We start from the raw sequence: 24106 nt of genomic DNA on the forward strand, positions 1-24106 counted from the left end.
TTTTGAATAAACCTGCATTATTCTTTTCATGTTAGGTTTTATGACCGGTCCCTACAAAAAGCAACACTATCGACCGCAGAGTTTTTACTCTAATCCAATGCTATTTCGATGAGAAGTTTATTTCGATTCGTAATTATTATATTGATTTAGAAAAAAAAATCCATCAAATTGTATGACAGGGAGCCAGACCTCGAGTATATCACCATAATATGACAACAGAGCCAAGTCCGATTAGAATTTAGCCTGTGATTGGCGTTTACATTTCAATCAACAATACGTATCACATAATGTTTGTAGTCTCTCATCTGACGCCGGTCATCATCGGGCTTTACACATAATTTATCTAATTTGCATCTCAATTACGGCCATTTTGTATAAACCGCACATAAGCCGGGTCAATAAATTGCGACGTTCCGCAATCGACATTTATGTTAAGCATTCGATTCTAATTGTTTAAAATCGATAAATTTACAGTTTTACGATTTAAATTCAAATAACATTTGACGATATGAGATGAAGTCATTTTAATGTAGCTTCGTTAATCAAATTAAATCTATTTTTGTTATTAATGTAGCATTGTGTTGTGATGTGTTCGAGTGCTGGATGTTGTGTATAGAATGAAAGGGTTACAAATACAACACATAAGTAAAACAGTTCAACTGCTTCTATGTTAACTATTTTAATGTCATGTAGAGAACGAAATGATATAGAGAACTACTAGTTAATGAAAGTGTCTTTATTCTCTATCTTAGATAACTATAGTATCATAGTTCATGTTTTTCGTGTTAAAGATTATTTACAACTCACCATCAGGGTTGTTTGTTCCATGCTGACTGCCCTCCTCGCTACCTGATGCTGGGCTACTCAAACCAGCCCCTCCTCTTCCTGCGAGTGATAGGCCAAGCTGTTCCGCTATCTCCGCGTGATCAGCCTGGTGTACGTAGTCGAATATACTGCTGCCAGTCATTTCTACCTGAAAGTAAAGGCTTATGTCAGTGACCCCAACATGATGTTATTAATAAAAATTTTAAGTGAAGTCAGAAGTTACAAAAATTAATTTCAGTTCATGCTAACCAGAGATCATTCTTTAGTTATTTTTTTTACGTTAAATATATAAAAAATATTACTAAAAGTAAATTAAGTCACCATCAAACTTGATCCTGAAGTACGGTTTACATGTTAGACAGAAATTTTGTTGCAGGAAATATTTTAAGTCATCAAAAGCTTATTCATAAATTACATTCTAAATTCCAATTATGTCCCCAGTAGCTGTTGTTTTTAAATTCTATCTTATTTCCTTTGTTTTAAGGTTGCACATCGCAAATCTTGTCTATAATATGGTTGGTAGTCAAATGAAGACACCTCACGTACTATCATGGTTATGAATGAAATAAATGTTATCATACATCGTGTAGCAGGTGAATACGTTAACAATATACCTCATAAACTGGAAGCTGGTCACACAATCCATTCAAAGAATCTAAAAATTTATTACAAATGATTGAATCCTGATATAAATAATAAGCCCAGCTAACAGAAATTATTAATTAGATCAGACAAATGTATATCAATGTGTATCAATAAGGAATAGAAATATCCCATCCTCAAATTCGGTAACCGCTATGCCATCAGCACTGGTACCTGTTGCTATCTAACTTTCTTGCGTCCTTTCACGGCATATGCTAATGTATTAAATATATTTATCAAATATAATTGTGGGACCCTATTAGGCATTCAGTTGTCGTGTATCCGCAGTGGTGTCTCGCATGTGAATACATTGAACAATGGTGACGTTACGGTGGTCGTTTCTGGGAAAGATCCTAAGAATTTTATGGCATTTACCGATTCAGCGCTTGACGGCCCACAAATTTAATGTTGTTGACAGGTGATGCGAAGTTGAATAAATTATGTATCAAGCTAACATTGTCGTGACCGTGCTGTGTGCTCAGTTGCTATCTGTTAAAAGGCCGATGATAATATTTTGCATTTAATCAGCGATTTATAAACAGCAAAACGTGAACGGTTTCGAAAATCATCGTTCTCACCCAAATAGATTCTGGTAACCGTAAATAATGAACTGAGAAGAGGCATCACGTAAATAATTTTGAAGGAAGGGTCGGAACATGTCAAAACAAAAAGTAAAATATCCATTTTCTGATTTATCTATAAGAGAAAATATGATTTGCTATTGTCGACGAAGTCTTTGTTCCCGAAAAAAATGGTCTCAACTGAATTTAATATAACAGGAGCGTCAGACAGGGCTGCTTATAAGAAAGTTGTATCTGCTTATTTACCAGGAAGTTTATGTATTTTACGTGTACACACACAACTGTGAGTGGTGTCCATATGTTAGGTGTTTGGATAATATTTGTGTATGTGTGAGTGTCCGGGGGTGTGTGAGTTAACTTTGCAGCATTAGGATGAGCAGCACGCGCGCGCCTTGCCCGGGACGTGACTGGCATCTCTCATTGTCCCTTTCCCCCCCATCTTCCATCTCACTCACACCACCCTCCAGCCATTTTGGATCAACCGTTCCACAATTTTCAGATCTTTTCCTTTTCGTTTTAATTTTGTAATGTTTAATTTCATCTGGATGTAAATTTCTGGTTCACGCTAAATAATTCCATTCCGCTCCGTGACGGTGTTAATGTTGTACACAAAAATATTTTCCTCAATTAGATTTTACATTTTCAAAGCGGAAATTAATAATAGGAGACTAGAATCAAATTACTTTCTTATATACAAAGTAAATAACAGATATTAAATAACGTTAAATAGATAAAGTTATATGTGGATCATAAAAAGTAAAACGAGATTGTTGAAATAAGAAAACACATTCATTCATAGTTTCCACATGAGCCTGCTGATACTATCGCCCCGGCGTTACTTACATCCGACTGATGAAAGATAAACTCTACGTGGGTAGTTTACTACCAGCCCGGCCTACGTATTGCTTGTTAAAGTTCAACATCTTCTCAGTGCTGTTATGAACATCAAAAAAGGCATTTTGAAGGTAATTTCTGATTTATTTATTTTAATTAAATAAAAAAATTTATCACTATTATTATCAGCTCTCTGTTATTTAATCCACCGAGTAACGCTTATCTTTCAATAATTTTAATGCATGGTAGACATCAATGTTTTATAATATGTATAACTAGCTTTATATGAACCATTCGAGTCACATCTCACCAACTGTCAACATTTATTACTTAAACCGCATTGACAAATCAACTAATAAAATCATTAGTTGTTCCGTCTGCATATTAAATGTAGGTAAGTTGGCATTATTAATGCTTTATTAATACTATTAGAATTGTATTACTAAATATATACCTAGATATTGATATACACATCCTAGAATAAATTTCCTTTTAATTAACGACACGTGTTAAAATTTATAATAATATTAACTAGACAGAAATTATAGATGAAGGGTCTGTATAAAACCAAACGTCTCTTTAGGAAACATCGAAAATTAGGAACCATTTTTCATATTTAATTTTCGACATGAACCAACCAAACGTATTATTGCAAATTTTGCTTAATTCTATATACAGAGAACATGTACTTACTTGTGATAGACCTAAGTATATTGACACTGTTTCGGATATATAGAGGAATCTCCCGTCCGCAGCCACCGACAGAGCGAACCCATCCAGGGACTGTTAACAAAAATATATATTTATTAATAAAAATTACAACCTTATATGAGCATGTGTAAATATAGAGGTACTATAAGAACGGTATATTGAATACATAGCATTAATTAATAACCTCCCTATATGTTATATCATATATATACATATATATATATATATGTATTTCAAGAAATGTAATCATCATTAAACAACCGTGTCCCTGTATGAAGTAATCTCTAAGGTTCAGTGAAGTGTACAGATTACGAAATAATTAAGCAATATCCATTTATTACATAATAATTTTCAGCAAGTTAATTCTTGATATCTGATGTACATACGTAATCATTATGATATTTCTTACCTCCTAATATTAGCATTGTTTTATATAACAGCAAAGCTTTGAACAATTAAAGGAAACTTAACTCCATTGTGTACTAAATTAATAATATATATATATTTTTTTATTTTTATTAATCTCTAGAACTTTTCATCAAATCCCCAAAAGATTCTTTGACAGTCACAGCTGGAGGTATACAAACATATAATTTCTTATTGAAGGTACTCTCAATTACAAAAAACTTCAATTATACGTCCGACTTATATTTTTTGCAAACTTTACTTGATCTAAGAAAAAACATAATAGTTTCATATTCATCAATTTTGGTGATCATAAAAAAAAGACAAAACAAATAATTTAACAGACGAAAAACTGTTATGATTCGACAGAAATTATAAATACACTATATTAATGGATACGGCAATAAATAAAGATTTGGAAATTTTTATAATATAATTTTGCAGATATATTTTTTTTCTGTACATTATAATATCTATATTTCTTGAGCGAGCGATGATTCGGTCTGGTGGTAATATTTTACAAGGCCAAGGTTCTATTGGAACAAATAAGATATCCTTGTATTGAACAATGAACTGTACTTTTATGAATCATAACACTAAAAAATACAATTAAAATAAAAAAAATATTATATATAATTTATTAATGCCGTATCCACATTTTTATAACTCAATGTTATAATGATAGTTGACAAAATAGTTGTTAAGTTGGACGTTTTTTACTTAAAACTTCAATTAACCGGTTGGTAGAGAATAAGAGTAAAAGTTAGTGGGCCGTTTTTATTGTTTCAACTACGACGCACTTTCATACAGGCTTCGTATAATATGAGAAGTTGTTTTAGGGTTTTTTTTAGGTACATTTAATAACGATTTAAGTAACCTCCACAGACAACGGATGTCCTTATTTTTTGCATAGAACGTACAAACAGTCCCGCAATGTGCACACAAAAAAAAACTACAAGGAATCACGTACTAACCCATTCCCAATCCGTAAGAGAAACCGCAGCACCCACAACGTTATATCGATTGCACAAAATCATAATTTACGTGATCTAATGGCACAATAATCGATTTTTTATAACATTCTACTCTAGACGTATTGAATCAATATTATTTACTTTATATTTGTACGTCAAAACTATATAAAACTATTTTTTAAATACAAGAATGTCTTAATTTTGTAATGTTTGACATTGAGCAGAACTAAGATCACTGTCACAGATAATAACTAGATTTTCCGTGATCTTGAACCTCATTGCGGAACTTGTCTCATAATAACGGATAATCGATTAACGAAATATTGCTATCGATTACAAAGCATCTCGTTTTTTATGCCAGAATCGCGATAGCGTTCGCACTTGACCGATTTTATAATAACAATATACTTAATTATTTTCGTTAAGTAATTTCGGTGAAATCGTCGAAATATTAAATTAAAATGTTGAAAGTATGTTTGGACACTTGTACGGTCTATTGTATTGAAGCTATTATAGTGTTATAAAAAGCATGAAGTCGGCCAATTGGGCAACGAAGTCAAGTTCGATTGTGTTTGGAGGTGACGAAAAGTAGCAAACTTTGACGATAGAAACTCTGAGTTTGTGTATAAAACTCGAACTTGAAATAAAATACTTGACCCAAAAAATCAATAATTTGCTTGACAAAAAAAAATTTTGCTTCGCAACTCAGTGAGATAGGATTGTGTTTAAAATAACTACGTTTCGAATAATATTTTGGGAAAACTTAAATTTCACATGTACCATTCAACTTGTCAAATCAAATAAGTTCAATTAATAAAATTGGCCCTTCATTAAGGGCAAAAAATTCAGAAGAGATATGTAGCTCATCTTACATCAGATCATATTTTCTATTTTAAAGTTGAAGGCTACTTTATAGATATGATTGTTCTAGGTTTATGTTGGTTTGTGTGTATACAATATTTACCTGTAGGATATGTGTTCCCTGATGCTGTTCAAACAGCTCCATAGCGAGTCCGGCTGGGGTCCTTCTATTCTGAGTTCCTGCAAAAAACATTGATTAATATATTCCTTATAACAAAGATGTCACCTACTAATACTGATAATATGTGTAAGTTCTAGAACTTGTGAGGATTTAAGAATGATTGTTGCTATTCAAAGTTAAATGTATATCACATTTTTTATAAAATTTCTAATAATTAAGCTTAGCTAGCAAAATAACATATGGCCTATAATTTGTCTTCCCATTCCATGTAAGTACTTTTGCACGGAACTATGTGACTACAGGTGTATGCATTATAAAGTAACTTGATAAAGACGATAGATGTCGCTACTGGTCGGTTAATGTATCAATTATATTAAATAAACATTATTGATATCTCTTTAAACACAATAACGGTGACAATGCGAACAAAGTAATAATATAAAAAATAGTATGCTATACAAACGTTACCCTTATTAAAATGACTTATAAAGAAAAATATAAAAATAATACGAGGAATTTTACTAAAAAAAATAACAAATATGATTTAATAAGAATAGCATAAAGCAATGTTAACAAAAAATAGAATTATAAAACGCGTGTCATTGAGAAGAACAAAGGGCTCGTCGTAAAAAGAAACCCGACACTGCGATCATATCACGGTAGCATCTCCGTGTGATGGTACAAACACCATTCACACCAACTATACATTGAATACATAACTAGGATACTGTCTGCCGTCGCCGAGGATAAAAACATCAGCAACATCTCAAACACAATTTTTTTAACGATATTATATTGTGAATTTGGTGAAAAATTTTTTTTTCGTTTTTATGACTTCGATTGAAAAAAAATCATTCGATCCAAATATCACAAATTGGAATAAAAAGTTGACTCTCGCATAAACATTTTATTGGCATTAACTTCGCTACATATATTTTGATGCTTTTTTTTCCTATGAGTGAAATTCATAACAATCTTTGAAGGTAGAAAAATTAAAATAATGTAAACATTTGTAGGGTTCGATGTACAAAAAATAATGGTAACTAAAGGCTATGTCGTAAGGATTCTGCTACGTTTTTGGGAGTGGTAGAACGACGAATATACACAGAGCAGTCAGTGTGATGAATCAACTTGGTACTTGTAAATTCTTCTGCCTATATTTGTTATTACGTAAAAAACGCTAGTTAAATTATAAACGCGGTTAAAAAACGCGAACGTTAACGACTAAACAGTGTATACTGATGAATGTTGATGAAAACATTGAAAGTGATTGACACAAGGCCGCCTCGTGAGTCGTGAAGACGTCGACTTCACGATCAACTCGGACTAAGACACTGTCGGCTATGTTGTCACGAAGTAAGTAACACGATATCATGTGATACTTGATGGGAAATAACATCACACCCTTAAGCCTTACCCACACATGCTATCAACCGTAATAACTATAGCTACATATATGTTTAGGTGTCGTTATTATGTAAAATACGTATATAAAAAAATTATTCCGTTAAACAAACGTAGCTTTTAATAGAAAAATGGATTATTTTCATAAAAACCTTTTAGTTTCGATTTAAACTATAACATTTTATATATGTCTCACTATAAAGATAAATAAACGTTTCAAGTAAAAATACATATATTTTTAACAATTCACAATCAAAATGTCGAAAGCCTTGACACGAGACAGCATAACTTGAAATATAATTTAGAATTTCGTATACTTCAATAAACTATTGCTCCACAGCCTAGTTGGACGTTATGCAAAACAAATGATAATTTAAAAAAATATATATACATTTCATAGAGCAAAATCCGAACGAAATGAATCATGGCCAGTTTCTCTGAACATTTCACAGATGCTTATCTAGTTTTAACATTATAAAATATATCATAATATTCAAAACGTAAGTAAATACTATGAATATATTGTACAATTGTCATACTGTTTAAATAACGTTGTCACAAGAAGCCAACCGTAACAACGAAACAAAACAAACGTTTATTATGACTTTATAGTGGTAGGGTGAACATGATTTGGCCATTGTGAAGGATAATAGTTTTAAGCATAGTTGAATTGCTTTTATTATATATATAATTCTTTTATTTCGTTTTTAATTTATTTATTAATGTCCACAATATTATTAGAACTCATGTGTACCATACTTTGGATTTATTAGGTACAACGGTATTGATTGTGTTTTGCAAGTGTCTGTTTTTATGTTTTGCCATTAGTGTCAAATTTCCTGTGTTTTAATAGTTATTCCACATATATGTATAATCTGTGTGAACTATCTGGATACCAGCTATATGCATTTGTATTAAAATATTATTGTGAAAATTAACTTAGAAATTTATTCCATATATTATACTTCTTGAAAAAATATAGCTTGTTATTTATATAATAAATAAAAAAAATTAAACAGTCAAGATAAACTGTTAATTTTATACGAAAATCAATTTAAATAATCAAGTTGATAATAAAATACACGAATCTTGTAGTTTCCGCGATACCATCAAACAATGGCCGCTGTACAGAGCATGTCGGCTATATCAAAGACTTGCAGTCTGTTGAATTAAATCGTAATAAAGCACACGCTCCGGCTATCTCGACATGTCGGGTTAAATATAGTTTGCGGCCCAAATCTGCTATGTGAACTTTTATTTTTATCAGTGTAAAATTTCAGGGAAGATTGGGCCGCAAGATTGACTCGAACGATTCATATTTTTATATTAAAATGTTCTACAAAGATTATGTTGCATCTGTATACACGATGTCGCTAAAGATGATTTTATTTTTCGAGAAGAGAAGTAATGATTGCGTACTATTAGTAATATTTTTATCTTGTTTATTTTGTTCTAGATATCCCTTGCCATGTCAAATTGATTTAAAAGATACATAACAATAAATTACAAACTCTATAATTACTTTTATTATGTCTTATAAAATTCATTTATATAAACATAACGAACGGTACATGCAAAAATGAACTAATTTTCTATAAATTTAAGGTCGTATTTATAATGAAGTATTCTAAGCGCACTTGAAATTGCAAGTATAACACTAATAGAAGCGTTCGAGATTACTTACCAATTTGTTCTAATCGAACCCGAACTGATAAATAAAACAATCTATTTTACCCGATCGACCCCAAGAACAAATTTTTATTAACGTCGCTAAGACTCGGCATAATTTTCTCATTACGCAGACCGGTGCGGTATTACCCTTAAGTCAGATATAGCGTCATAATGGTTGTAATTTTGGAGGTATTAGGTACTAGATAAATAAATGAAGCGAAACCAACAATATACTATTTCTACCATAAAAATAAATATCAACATTAAAATAGATTAATCATATGTATTATTCATATCATGAAGGTGAGAAACGAATTTCAACAGCTATTTGAAACGAAAGAAATTAAATTATACATTCGTTCCTATTAAATGAATTTAAGGTAACGAACGTATATTGTATAAAACCATATTTATATAAATACAAAAAAAATAATAATTGCCAATTGCAGTATAATATAAGTTCTATGTGTACTAAAAGCAATTTTTATAACTATTTTGGTACAATGAAAGCAATCGACACATATTTATAGAGAAAAGGCAATAATTTATCAGTATTTGTCCATCCGACATGCGTACAGAGCTAACATTGATCAGGGGTGTTTTCACGGGGTGAAATTAAATAAAACTCAACGCCTAATAAACTGAGGGGTGACCACAACTTTATTCTATACTACTACAATTATATATTATTACTGATTGGTTGTATTCTAGTTGTTATTATTGAGGAATATTAAGTTATTGATAATCTTAAGAAATTATTACTTTTTTTATACATTAATAATATAAAAGTTATACTATTTTCTTTCTTCCCATTATATTGGTCGATTTAATATAGTAGAGAAAATGTATTGTTTGCGTTTTATTAAAATTCTGTAGCATATATATATGTTTTATGTATATATGTAAGTAAATCAACAAAGTTCCCTTAAAATAATACAAGTGAGTCTTTGATTACAAACCCCAAGGGGCGCCACTTGACCGGAGTCGAACTAATGAAGAATCACCGAGTTCTGTGGTAGCTTTACTTAAAAATAAGTTAAGGGATCTTTAACTCAATTGTACAGAATGGGCACCTCAACATACCAAAATGTTCAACACTCCGTGACAGGAATAACCACTATATACTATTATGTACTAATATCTACAATATTATAATAACTTTATATGTATATTTGTGTGAGTGTGTGTGTGTGTGTGTGTGTGTACGTTTATGAACTTACAGAACCGTTATCAGTCCGTTATGTAAGTGAGAAATACCAAAAAATCACGCTAGCGTGCCATAATGAATTGTAACTAGCCAATTACATGGACGAATAACCCTTCAATCGGCGTCCGGGGTCGAAGCGACCCGATCGATACCAAATAAAAATAGCTTCGAAATCCCGGGAAATGCTTCTCTATTCAGAACACGTACTGTCAATATAGAATGGCAGGGCGATGATTGTGATGCACCAAGGGACCCAAAAATGGCCTTTCAGCAGTGGATTGATAATAAACGAATACTAGGGAAATGGTTTTTATACACAAAACACTAGCAATGAAACTGACCAATATTATAACAATAAGCACGAGCACCTCCTTGTACCTGGAGATTTATATTAGTATGTATTATAGCAGATTTCAGAAAGAAATTTCATATAATTAGAGGTATAAATAAATCACTGTATCCCTTGAAGGACAATCCCTGCATCGGTATCAACTTCGAGGATAAAGGAGTTCATTAAAGATGGATTAGGAAGGGTTAACTTACTAGCAGGATATCTTTAGAGTATTAGAGGTGAAGACGGCCTGGTAGAATTACTAAGTCCATATACTAAAAGTATTTTATATACTGTAGGAATTACATAAAAAGGCAATAGTGAATCTCACGTAAGTGCCTTAAAATCGAGCCAAGAAAATTATAAGGCTACTAACTTCAGTTTGAACTAAGATATTCCGATAGAATTTTGCTCTCAGTACAAAACGAGTCGATGTCTTTTGGTCCACGTTCATAGTAAGTTAAGTTCTGGCGTCTCCTTGGGATATTCGTTTGTGGTTTGAAGAAATTAAAATTATAGTACAATAGATTTTTTTACGTTATTCATATATAAAAAGTTTAAATTAAGAATAATGTTAATAAGAATAAAATATTTATATTTTTTTGTATACACTGTGAGTACCTATTTTACGTGGCCTTCAATTTCAGAGATCAACAATTATCTTTGCATTTTCTAATTAAAGTAATTTACGAATATTATTGTTTTAATATAAAGGAAAAAGCGTCTGGAAAATATTGTGAAAATCCAATATTTCCGTTAAACCCGCGTCTCGCTCCTTTCCCTTATTTATTGTTATTTTTCTATTTCGTTGGCAGATGTGCCGTGCTATGATTTACGATACACGTGTTAAGAGAGACCCACTACTGGACGGTCAGCTATTATATTTACACTTACAATTAATTTCATAAATATTTACTTAAAGAAATTACGTTATAATATATCGTTTATGATAAAAACGATGTAATTGTCGTATATCCTCATTCAAGTCCACAGAGTATACAAGCCGTTATTCTGATACTTTAAACTCTGCTCAACTCCTCATAGACACGATTATGTATTTTTCAAATACATCTTAGAATATTTAAAGGCTATAAATATGAAATCAAAACCCCGTTACCGAACGTTCGTTTCGTATAGGCTCCCTCACGCCATAAATCAGTGGTGCTGCCATCACACGGCAATATGGGGAACAAAACATGTGTTTACCACCAAGTTAATTTGTCGAATTTATCTGGCTGTCTCTTTATTGTATTGAGAAATATGGCTTTTATTTGTTGGAGATTATTTACAAGATATTAAAATAACACTGACTATCCTTTATTCAGTATTGGTTATTGAAAAGCCTATCGGGAGATCTTTCAAGGAAGCTTACATTAACAAATAGACGTAACTGATTAATTCTGTAAACATTAATGCGTAATTTTACAGTTTAGATAAATGCATTTAACGGTGCCATCAAGTATAGTCTTTGAATATTTTTATAATATTATTATATGCTTTATGCATTACTTCAATGGCATTAGCTCGACCATATTTCTTATTTTTATTTTAAAAGAAATAGATAAAGAGTAGCATTATCACAAATAAATGAAACTAATATAGTTCGGATATACTACGCGTGGTTTATATTTGTAAAAAACTACCTACTCCCGACGTTTCGGTTACTTTTCAACAACCGTGCAGGCGAGATGTCATATCGTCTGCCCGTGATCGCGGTAGTATATCCGAATAATATTATTTTCATTTAAATGAATAAAACTCGCGAAAGTCTTAGATCTTATTACTATCACAAATAGAATAAATCACAAATATAAATAACTTTCCCACATTGGATCTCGATTTGTAAAATTAAATATACGTAGAGACTAACAGGTAAGTCCCTTGCATGAACTCATCGCGTTATAAAACTGGATATGCGGTTGTTTTATCGACAAAAAGACCTTCAAAATATTAATAAAACTGATTTACAAGATGTCAAACTAACAAGAACCGCCCACCGACATCGCTCGCATCAAACAAAATGTCAAACTACCGCTCCATCCCAAAACAAGAGACTCCCAAAATTAATACCGCTCCAATTATACCAGCAGACAGCACTGTAACCAGAATTTGAATAAAACAAGTCACGTTCGTCAAATAAGCAGCACTAACAAGCGGTGTATCGCTTGCTCTGATTGTTTATTGATTAGATTAAAAAATTTGTTTCCATTCAGGATTATTGTTACGCTGGGGTGTATAATTACATGTTATTTGAGGTGTCATTTACAATTTAAATGTTGACGGATTCTGTAATTTAATTAGGTTTGATTAGTGCGGTTCGGAATTTAGAGATTTAAAAAGTTTAACATTTGTCATGTCCGCTCTTCTTGAAAGTGTTTCGTTTGGTTGTATGTATGTTTTTTATTTTAAGAGAGAGGTTGAGATATTTATTGATATAAATTGATTGGTTCACAATGTAATACGCTAGTAATTTGCATCAAAGATTATTGCTATTGCGCTTTTGTCTGTCTGTCTGTCTGTCGCAATTTTGTCTGTCTAAGACTTGTTTTATGAGCAAACCGAGGTATAATGAAGTTGTAAGCTTTTTCATCATTGTATATGTTAAATGCAATACGCTATGCAATCCATTAGTTCTTCATAACAGCATAGTATATGTAGTACTATGACAATATGATTTAATATAGAATAGTACTGTAACATTTACATGTAAATAGGGTATATTATTAGAATCTGTCCTATAAGTTACGGTTGTTTTAATACTTTTATATTGGCGTTAAAGATATTTCATGAGCACTTTCATATTCGTCACATGTCGTAGAGATAAAGACAGAATAGGCAATATACAAAGTGACTGCAATTTTACATTACCCTATAAATCTCAGGTGACGTACAAATCGTAGTGCTCCAAAGTCTATTGCGTACTTTCCAATATGCTCACGTATTCCAAATTTACCCCCCGCAAAAACATTTTGTTACACAATTTTGACACCCCTAAATGGGCATGTTTTATTGTCGAATATTTTTATTTTAATACCGCTATAGACTTTGAAAATTGAGTTAAAATGACAGCGGCATACGTAGTGATTCGTTCGGTGGTCGCATTAAACGCATTAGGGGCGAAAATTGGATTCATTCGGGGGCGGTGTGTTGGTACACTTGACGGTCTGGGGATAAAAAAACTCCAACACACACGCACACACACACACACACACACACACGCGTGACAACAGTAGACGTTTAAAAAATATTAGTATTTTAACCCCAATGTTTAGTAATATTGGGAGCAAAGTTATGGATTATTTTATTTTAAAAGAAATAAAAAAAAAACATTTAAGATTTTAACCATTTGTTTTAAATATATCAAATTCATGAATAAAAATTTGTAATTTATAAGAATCAACAAAAAAAAAAAAATATTTTTTATTTACAAATATGTATTAAAAAATATATAATCACCTAGTTTTTTTTTTTTGGAATAGAATTTGTTAGAATTAATAAACAAAACCTGAAAATACATTGTGGCATGAATTGTAAAAATTCCATGCACGATTTTGATGTACCGTTTGTCATCAGAGCCCTCACAATCAGGCACATGCGCCACGTTTGCACAGTGAGACAAACAGTATTTTTTGTTATAGCTAATTTATTTATTGTAGAATTGCGGTGAAACGTCCCCAAGGCGTTATTTGTGTGCACGCCTCACCTATCAATATTTGAGATTTTTTTTTGTTCTGTGATTTAGAGGTTCATGCAAAAACTCTGTTATTTATTGAATATGCTATTAGAAATACGTTCACAATATTTTTTTATATATTTCTCTTTTATGGTAGATAAGTAGTTGTTAATTTTGTCTTTAATCTTGAACTTATTACTGGGTACATACGTAATTCAAACTTTTTTTGTCATTGATCTGTGAAACGGTTATATAACTCGGAAACTTCCAAATAATTAACATAAGAACATTTTATAACAGACCACAATAAATCTTAAACGAATATGGAAAACATATTTAAAATTTTTATTATTATCTGTGACTATTTAACACGAAATGATAATAGATATTCTCATTTTCAAAAAAAAAAAATTTTTTTATTAAAAATAAAATCAAAATTTAAATAATTAAAAGTCCATATAAGTGCGTTTTTTCTCTTTGTTGTTTGATAAATGTCATGAAATATTGCGAGAAAAATGTAGGTATTAACTACTTGTCTGTCTGTCTGTCTCTATTCATTATTGAAAACGGGTAATATAGACCACTCGCCCATATTGATAATATTATAATATAAACGTTTGGAGCGTTTAAGATATATTTAGATAAAAAATATATAAATCAAACCAAGTTACCATCAAAATGTACAAATGTTATTCTCTACACGAGTTAATGCTGTTAGTACGACAATGACTTGATGAAGGCAAATCGGATTTGGGACCCCTCCTCACTTATTTTAAAGCCACTCAGACATTTTGCATAGTTTTAGGGGCACATCACCGTATCTGGTTGTAGTTAAAACATCTATTTACGGCTATTAATAATATATATATACATAAATATATATTACAATATCATATTAAAACCGCTCGAAACTTTTAAACACGTCTTTCATGATATACTTGTGTTATTACCTAAAAATCTTTAAACGTATCTATCTTGATAAAAATTGCTTATGAGAAGCTTTACTAGCTTACAAATCAATTTCTGTTTTAAGTCAGTAAATAATTTTAATACTACGAAATCATGTTAGAATGGATGCGGTATTTTATTTGCCATATGAAAATACGTACCTTTTAAAGTCTTGCTAGTCGGTGGGGTGTCGCGACTCCATGGAGGGTCACCGTGACCGGAGAAGTCTCGTAACTTGAGGTAGCTGATCGTCAGTCGTATGATGGAAGCCTTATCCAACTGGCTGGTGATGGCCGCCGGTAGAGGCAGCATCTTCGCCAATTCATAGAACTCATAATTCTCCTTGCCGCGTCGTGATCTTGCCGCATCCCTGCTCTTTTCCTTTCGTAGCTCGAGGATACTGTAAGACATTCGCTATTAGATTTGATGAACTTGCTTTTATTAATCGTAAATTATTAACAACTTAAATTAAATTTTGTATAATACTTTGCTATTGTTTTGTATTCAAAACATTCAAAATTTGACTTTCGTCATACATTTATTGCAATAATTCATCACATAACGTCTGTATGTATGCCTGTGTAGTATGAATTCACACATATTTCATATAATTCAGTTATATTTTAAACAAAAGGCCGTTGAAATCGTTTTAAGCGTTGGTCGACGCCCTCTCTCCTCCTACGGGCGGAGTCACTAATGAGTTTGTTTTAATAAGTACAGACAGCGACTCAGTATAATGATGATAACGAAATTGTTTTGTGGGTTGTACGATACTAGTTTGTAATTAAATTATATATTTCATTACAATTGAAAATGTAGTCTTTATTGTGCATAATGAGGAAATTTTGTAAAAAAAAACTAATCTAAAATCTGATCCTGTTAGATGTTTAATAATAAGAAAAAAGTGTTTTTTTTTTATTTAATTAGAAGTTTTAACGTGAAGCCCGAACAAATATACTTAATAAGATAGTTATAACTTAACAGCGAAAAAGAGATTTACTTGTACACATACATGTGCGTGAGTCTGTCTATGTTTATATAATTTGATACATTTAAATTTATATTAATTTTTCTTCACACTACATACATCTGTGTACCTTACTTTTTCGTCCAAATAAAACTCTATATATACAGGGTATATTACAGGGTAAATTGGTATACCTACAGGGTAAATTGCTTTAAACAGAAACTCAGTTGCAACAAACAAGAAGAGAAGAGCGTATGCAATGAGTGGCAACGAAAGCCTTCAAAGTTTAGCCCACATACAGATTACTTACAGTTCACGATTAAATTCTAAGATTCGTTTTAAAATAATATAGTATTAACCCTTGTTATCCATAAACAGTATTGAGATCGGCTGCAAATATATTAGTTTTTATATTGAATAACAATAGGTAAATTTCATGATTTTCAATAATAGCAACACTGATAAAAATATGTTTTGTATTAATATACTAGAGTCATGAAGAGACAAACAAACCGATTACCTTATATTTAACTTTAAAGTTACACAAACAAAACTGTTACCACCAACTAAATGATGATATCAATCGCTAATAGGATCTGCCATTTGCATGATGCATATTCAAAAGTCACGTCATAGAATGTGGTAGAATTATGTCACCCTGTTTACAGCGACACGTATATAACAAACATTTATTTATTTAAATACTAAGGTTATTAATCTATAAATCAATTTATATATGAATTAACAGCTAGAAAACTACAGCAAAAACTAAATAACTAACTAAATCTCTCAGACTACGTGTCGGAGTTAAATAAGTAACATTTAGTTTGAGCTACTATTCACGTTATTTACACTTTTTTTTACATCCTCCTCTGAGTAAGCGATTCAGAAATGGGTTTCACTTTACGATCCGATTACTCTCCCCCGAGAGTATGTTTACTGTCACCTGAGTAAGGTCATCGCAAATGTACTGGGTCCGAACTATCATAAAACGGTGACTGTGATGGGAAATAAAATATTTTTAAACGAAAAAAAAAAACAATCCAAAACAAAAACACGTCACTATTAATCGCATTAAACGATAAAATGTATCAAATGTAGATATATGACGTACGATAAAAATTGTAAAATTTATCTTATCGCGTGTACCAATGGGGGTAATAATGTTTAAATAAAGAAAATCTAAACAAACCCTTTAAGATCGTATTTTCCGATAAGTATAAACGTCTGAACTATGAAACAACCGGCCCTTAGAGCTGATTTAATGTATCTCGAGGGTCAGTTTTGACCGAAAGCATTAAATTGTTTAAAATAACTTTGACCGAGGGTGAACTACCCTCAATCGTCTTATACGATTAGTTCAGGTTATTAATATAGATATATATTGTTATTATTTTTAATAATTATATTGATATTATTTCTTTACAGCCAGTTACTGTTTAATGAAAATATTTATGATTACTAAGGAGGATGTATATAAAATTAAAAAGAAAATCGCGTGTTAAGTTCCTTATTCGCAACTTAAATTCATAAAAACCTAATTTATAATTCATGTTTATAATACTGGTAACTACATGCATGTGAAAAAAAGATTAAATTCATATTTTTAATGTATATATATTGTAATACATCAAATTGTATTATGAAAATTAATATGTTTTATGAACAATTAAATGAAATAATATTCTGCCTTAAGTAACTTCAAGACGCATTTATTCTTATCGAATGTTTTTTCTGTATAAAGTTTACCTTCTCATATTGTATTTCTTTTCTTTTCCGCGTATTGTTGTTACGTGGTCTAATGTAACATAATTCTTCTGTGCTCTATGCTGGTTTGTCTTTCCCATAAATTCTACTCAATACGAGAGCCACTGTAATGTTTTCTTTCGTTCCAATTTTTATGACGGACCTCCCTTCATCTTAGAAGTGTCTGTCTTTAAGTGTACTCGTACGTGTCCCGCCGCCCTGTACACCTGGGAATCGAACCCACAATACGTTACTAACGCCTTGACCCCCATTTTGGAAACAACAAAATGAAAACAACCCTACTCTCAACAAAATAAAGTCCAAAATAACAAACCATGTATATAGCAGCGGTCAGCGTTGATTGGAACCTGCTAGACTAGAATGTCATAACTCAAGAGATTGGTGAAACAGAATTAGTCCTTATACCGACGCATGAAGGCGGAAATGAAACTTCGGTTAAAAAAAAAAATGGAAAAATTGAAATAGGCCCGGGAAGTGTAAGAAAGATCGTAAAGAGCCATACGCAATGTCGCAGTAGTTACGGCTAATGTGTCCCGGACAAATTGAGTTGCGCCCGGGTACGAATTAGTTCGCCCGGGGGATTTACTTGCATATAGTATGACAGACGCGTCAGTCTCGCTATGATTACATTTGTGTCATCATTAATATAATCAACCTCTGAACGCCGATAAGGACGAAACAAGACGAAATTTACCTTACATATCTCTTTTAATACAATTCTATCACCTTTAATATAAATAACCGTTTAGTATTTAAACCACTACAAGCTTGTCGAAAGTATTTTTTTTCGCTTTATTATCAAAAGATTAAGTTATAGGTAGCTGAAGATTAAATGCATCTTAGAATACGACCTCCTCATTGTCATTTCACCTTCGAAGGGTTAAAATTCAATCGATCGATTAACTTAATGGGGTATATTTGGGGTAATCCCTTGTTGCGGGTCTTTAAAACCGCGCCTGGGAACTATAGAGCATTTTCTGCTTCAATAATCTTGAGTCTAAACATTGGTTCTCATTGTTGCGGTTTATTTGTTATTGGCGATATAAATACATAATGCATGGGAAAATCTGTGTTTTGTCACCATACAGTCGGTCACATACCATTTAGTCTAAAATAGTAAACGATAGGAAAAATTATATATAAGTACAAAATTTTAATATCGATATTAAAATGTTAAACACGTTCTACTTCTAGACAATTTAATAAATTTATCGACCTGACTATGCTATTAGGGTTACTATTTATCTTTATACTGCCTCTTAATAATTTACACATATAATTTTAATACACAAATTAGCTTATTTCACCAAAAATCACATCCTTCCTGTCCGCGACCCGCTTAATAATCGATGACATAATTTTTCTAACAATAAATATAAGCACTTCATTGATAGCGTCTACCGGATCTTGAGTTTACAACCCTATCATAAAGTTTAAGTGTGGTGAGAACTTTATGGTGATAAATATGACATTTTTTATTGTCATCAAGTGGTTACACTGAATGCACTTAAAGGGGTGTCTTAGCGACAATATGCTTCATATTTTTACGATATTAGGGCCGTAAGTACGTATTATGTAATGATCGTTGGTACAATTAAACAGGTAGTAGTCATCGGGCGTCGGGTGAAGTAATATTTTGAGATATCTGAGGCAAAGGAATGTTTTTTTATGTGGATCATAGTCTTCTATTTTTAATAATGACAGTGATGATTGCAACTGCGGCGTAACGAATAATATAACTAGTTTTTATATCAAGTTTTTTATATCAAGAAAGTCAACATAACTGTTCGCTGAGTTGTATTGTCATTATAAAAAACAGTACAATAATATATAATTTAAATCCATCCCTATTTAATTATAGTAATAAACGGTCTAGTGAATCAGGTAATTTGAGGTACCGGGTTCGATGACAGTCTTTATACGATATTTTATTGTTAAAAACAAAAAAATTTAACACTAACTTTTCTTAAGACTGCAGGATAAAAAGTACGATAAAAATTCCAAGGGTAATAGAGTTAAACGGAGTGAAACTTTTCAAAGAGAAATTTACACCCCATACACTTAAGGGTCGGCTGGTTTTCTTTAAAAGCGCGGACATTTGAGATCCGGAGTTTAGTCAACCATCGAGTCCCATGGGCCTTTCAAACCGACGGTCACTTGCGAAGAAATTCAAATTCAAAGTTAGGAAGTATTCCGATAGATATCTTCCACCCAATAAGTCGACGAATCCTTTTATTGTTTTTCAATATCCCGTAATTATATTTGGGCAGAAATAAATTAGCACGTTGATAGGAGACACCATTAAGAAATATTTATTCTCCGCACATAAACAGCCGTCCATACAAGGGCGTTTATTTGACATAGGAAATGAAAATGTCATCGGATTATTACGCCTCAGGATTATTGATACAGCCGACGATTATTTTTGCTGATATAATCTGTATGTATAATGTCATAATGACAGAACGCCATCTTTGATTACGCAGATTGCATCGATCCGTGATTACGTTTAGATAATAAGGATTCTAATAACAATGCGTATGAACCAAAAATACAGAATAATTTATGGCAATAATCTCACAATCGAATTTTGCAAAGTTTAAATGTGAAGGCAATTACGTATTAGAAATACCAGAATGAGATATCAAATCAACACTTGAACGTACTTGCAAAACGTTTCGATATGTCTAACTCTACCTAAAAAGATTTACATTATTATTATATTAAATAGTTCTGTTTAGTGTCAAAGGCTTCGAAGGAACACGATCGGAAATGCGTATCAAAGTAGAGGTCACGCTATACCTCGTCACAATGGATCTAGCGCTACCTCGATGTCATGAACTTCGCACATAAATTACAATTATGGATTATGCATTATTATCGTGGTCTAACAACAGAAGGTAATTATTTTATATTGTTTCATTATTGTCTTGCAATTTTCCTGTACACAAAATACATATACAAAAAAAACTGTCATACTTAATATTCTATCTACAGACAAATATATGAGAAGGCTTAACTCATTTTGCGACACAATTTTATTGAAATTCAACGGAGTTTTCTGTAAAGGTTTTCTTAAAGTATCAAAATTGCTGAATCCATTTGTAAAGATCGGAAATAATCAAAAGGGCATCCTCTCGAGGGACAGTCGTTACACTATTGCCCTCAAGATGAGCCTGATATGACTCGGCGGAATCTTCCTGGGACCGTGTTAACAACCAGTGTAAAGAAACTAGTTTAATTTATTGTTTATTTTTTTTTGTGTATTCCCTTAAAAATCTAAATCCGAATAAAATACATTGAGTTTCATTGTCTTACTCATTCCCTCCACTTTGACTAATGACTCGATAAACGCTTCTAACGGTATATAGACGAGAGATAAGAAAGGCGAGCATAAAAGTTAAAAAACACAAAAAAAAAATAACTAAACTAAACGCTCGTTTATCTGGAGGCTAATTTTAAAACAGTTATATTTCGCGTGGTGACGTCATTGAGGTGGATCTAGATAAAGTTTTATGAGGAATTCTATGGGTGCGGGTAACATTTTAAAAGCAGTTTAAACGAATAAACTTTGAACTCTTACGAACAGGTAAAATAAATACGGAAATTTATTAAACCTTGAATTATTACAGAAATGTTACGAGCTATAACAACAGAAACAAACGGACTGTACAATTATCGTAAATTTGGCACAAAAATAAATAATCCAACTGCCCCGTCCTCTGGGACTGATTTCCTCACTGTCCAAATTGCCGCTCTTTAGGCAGACTTTAATAATCACGTCATATCCAATTTACCTTACGGACGGGAGAGGAATAACAATTGCTGGAATAGCATTGAATGCAAGTTTTTACAGAAATTTGACAATATTAACACGATATACATATGTGATGCAAAATAACTACTGACTATTGAAAAAGCCTATTCTAATATATTCTAAGCTGACCTATAACTTTGATTATTTTAAAATTAGAATTTGATATATGAAGGAGATTAATTTACTATTCTAGTTATTCGTAAAGAATTTTCACAACAATATTAATAACGTTTACGTTAGATAATATAAATGTTAGAGACAGTAATTCGTTGTCACACACCCCAATGGGCAGTGATCCCATAGTTATAAGCAAAAAATGGCCAATCTGCCCGACGCGTCGATACGAGTATGACTAATGGTTGCTAGCCGCTTTGCAAATTGCCAGCCGAAATTGTAACGAAGCTGGAAAATTGTTTCATTCATAAATATAACAGGGATTTGTTGCGGATCTTTCTGTTATGAATAATGAATTCTATATATTACGACGAAGATCCCGTAGAGAGAGAGAGATTCCTGCAATGTTGGCCCAATCTACCAAATTAATTTAACGTAACAAAATATATTCCTTTGAAAAATGTTCGTAGCACAAAGTTAATGTTACTATAGTGAACGAAAATAGAGAGAACTAGTATTCGAAATTAGCAATACAAAGCGTTATGTTGGGGCTGCATTCGCTGCCAATTGAAAGGAGAAGAAAATAATAGTTATTTGCAATAATCGTCTGAAGGGACGGCTGATTGCGCCCGGGGCTGGAGTGAATTTTTCCTATTTTTGTCTCGAAACTTACAGTTCGCCTCCTGCCTGGCATTTCGTCTCGTTTGACATTTTGTTAAACTTTAAAATTGTATTATTTACCCGTCCACTCGCTGACTGCTAAGACTTTCGTAATATGTTCAATAGTTTATTTTCCCATACACAATAGATTTACTTTTAAGCAATGTTCTCATTTAAGCATTATCCTAGTAAATATAATATAAATGAGGAAGTGTTTACGTCTGTCTGTTTGTGACTCACCAGTACAGGTAGGCCTCTACTCGTTTAATAAATGTATGACTGGAGGCAATAAATAGAAATTGGCGTGTCTATAAAAAATTGGGACGTTTCACACAGAGGTCATGATTATGAAGATATATCTGAAGAAAGTCGACGTTAACACCACAATGGACCGATGATGACCCTCGCCCTCAACCAATTCAACCCTAAAAGAAAGAATTAAAACAACAAGGGTCACTATAAAAGTAAGTTGATGAGGTAAAGGGGGAAATAATGCATCATTTTCGGAACACTTGTCCCTTAATCCTCGCCTACTGGTTGATGGATGGTCATCCTACTGTTGGAATTTTTATTAAATTCTCTATATACAATAGATGCTCATTTCAATTCGTCTTAAGTACGAAAAGTTAAACTGCACTTCATGATTAACTCAAACCGCTCACTTAGAGCTAATGTTATGTTATAAAGTGGAGATAAGTCGGCAAGATAGGGCATTCCGAGACGGAGTTGACAAATGATTATATTTTTTATATATATATAAAAAAAAAATGCAAATTTCTTTTGTTTAAATCACAATAACTTTTTCAGTTTCGTTACTTTTCAACCGTATTTCTTAATATTATATTAGTATTTCCTTTTTTGTAACAACATCGAGTAATTGATATAAAATTTACATTGTCGGAACAGAACGCACCTGCAGGCCTCAAATACAAACCGCAGAGCTAAATTGATGCAGTTTTTCGAAACAACGATTTCTTAAATATTATTTGGTTTCATTGAAGATAATCGTTGGTAATACGGAGAAAACATTTATATTGGAAACGAAGTAAACTATCCCATTACTTTATAATGACATTATTTTCTACAAATTATATTCTTACTTGTTAGACAGAACTCAATTACGATTGTATAAAAGTATAAGTCTCACTCGTATACATATGTTATAAAGGTAATATATTGTCTGTGTATTTGGAATTGAGATATTTGTAAAACCTATAGATTTAGAATAATATTATTATTGTCAGCCTATATATTTATCTCGACATCGTAGTACTAAACTACGAACGATCGAGCGTCTCTTCGGGAGGAATATAATATTTCCTAATTTTTATTTCCAATTTAAGATGAAACTTTTAATGTATACAAATCCCTAATATCCTAAGTTCTATCATAGTATAGTTGAAAGTGTTAACAGAACAAAAACCGGAGCGGACAGAGGGCGCGACGAATCGGCAGTGATTCAGCATTTGCCGCTGATTGAACCGACAGCATATACAGGCTGATGAGATTATTTAAAATTCAAGTGATTAATTTGATATCGAGAAAAATGTGTATCAAGTTAAATCTCCTTACTTAGCAAATGATTCGATCAGA

General features: G+C 32.0%; 1 protein-coding gene across 2 annotated transcripts in view; it reads right to left on the minus strand.

The window, feature by feature from the left end:
* Nucleotides 1-24106, minus strand: part of LOC116773901 (protein trachealess) — a 36905-nt gene that overhangs the window by 9273 nt on the left and 3526 nt on the right. For both annotated transcript variants that reach the window (XM_061523834.1, XM_061523835.1), the window contains exons 2-5: nt 15350-15588; nt 5937-6013; nt 3576-3665; nt 808-973 (exon numbers count right to left, since the gene is read on the minus strand). In XM_061523834.1, coding sequence (XP_061379818.1) covers nt 808-973; nt 3576-3665; nt 5937-6013; nt 15350-15588 — 572 coding nt within the window. The remainder of the gene's footprint in view (nt 1-807; nt 974-3575; nt 3666-5936; nt 6014-15349; nt 15589-24106) is intronic.

Source organism: Danaus plexippus, chromosome 20 (assembly GCF_018135715.1).
Source record: "Danaus plexippus chromosome 20, MEX_DaPlex, whole genome shotgun sequence".
In the NCBI taxonomy this organism is placed as follows: Eukaryota; Metazoa; Arthropoda; class Insecta; order Lepidoptera; family Nymphalidae; genus Danaus; species Danaus plexippus.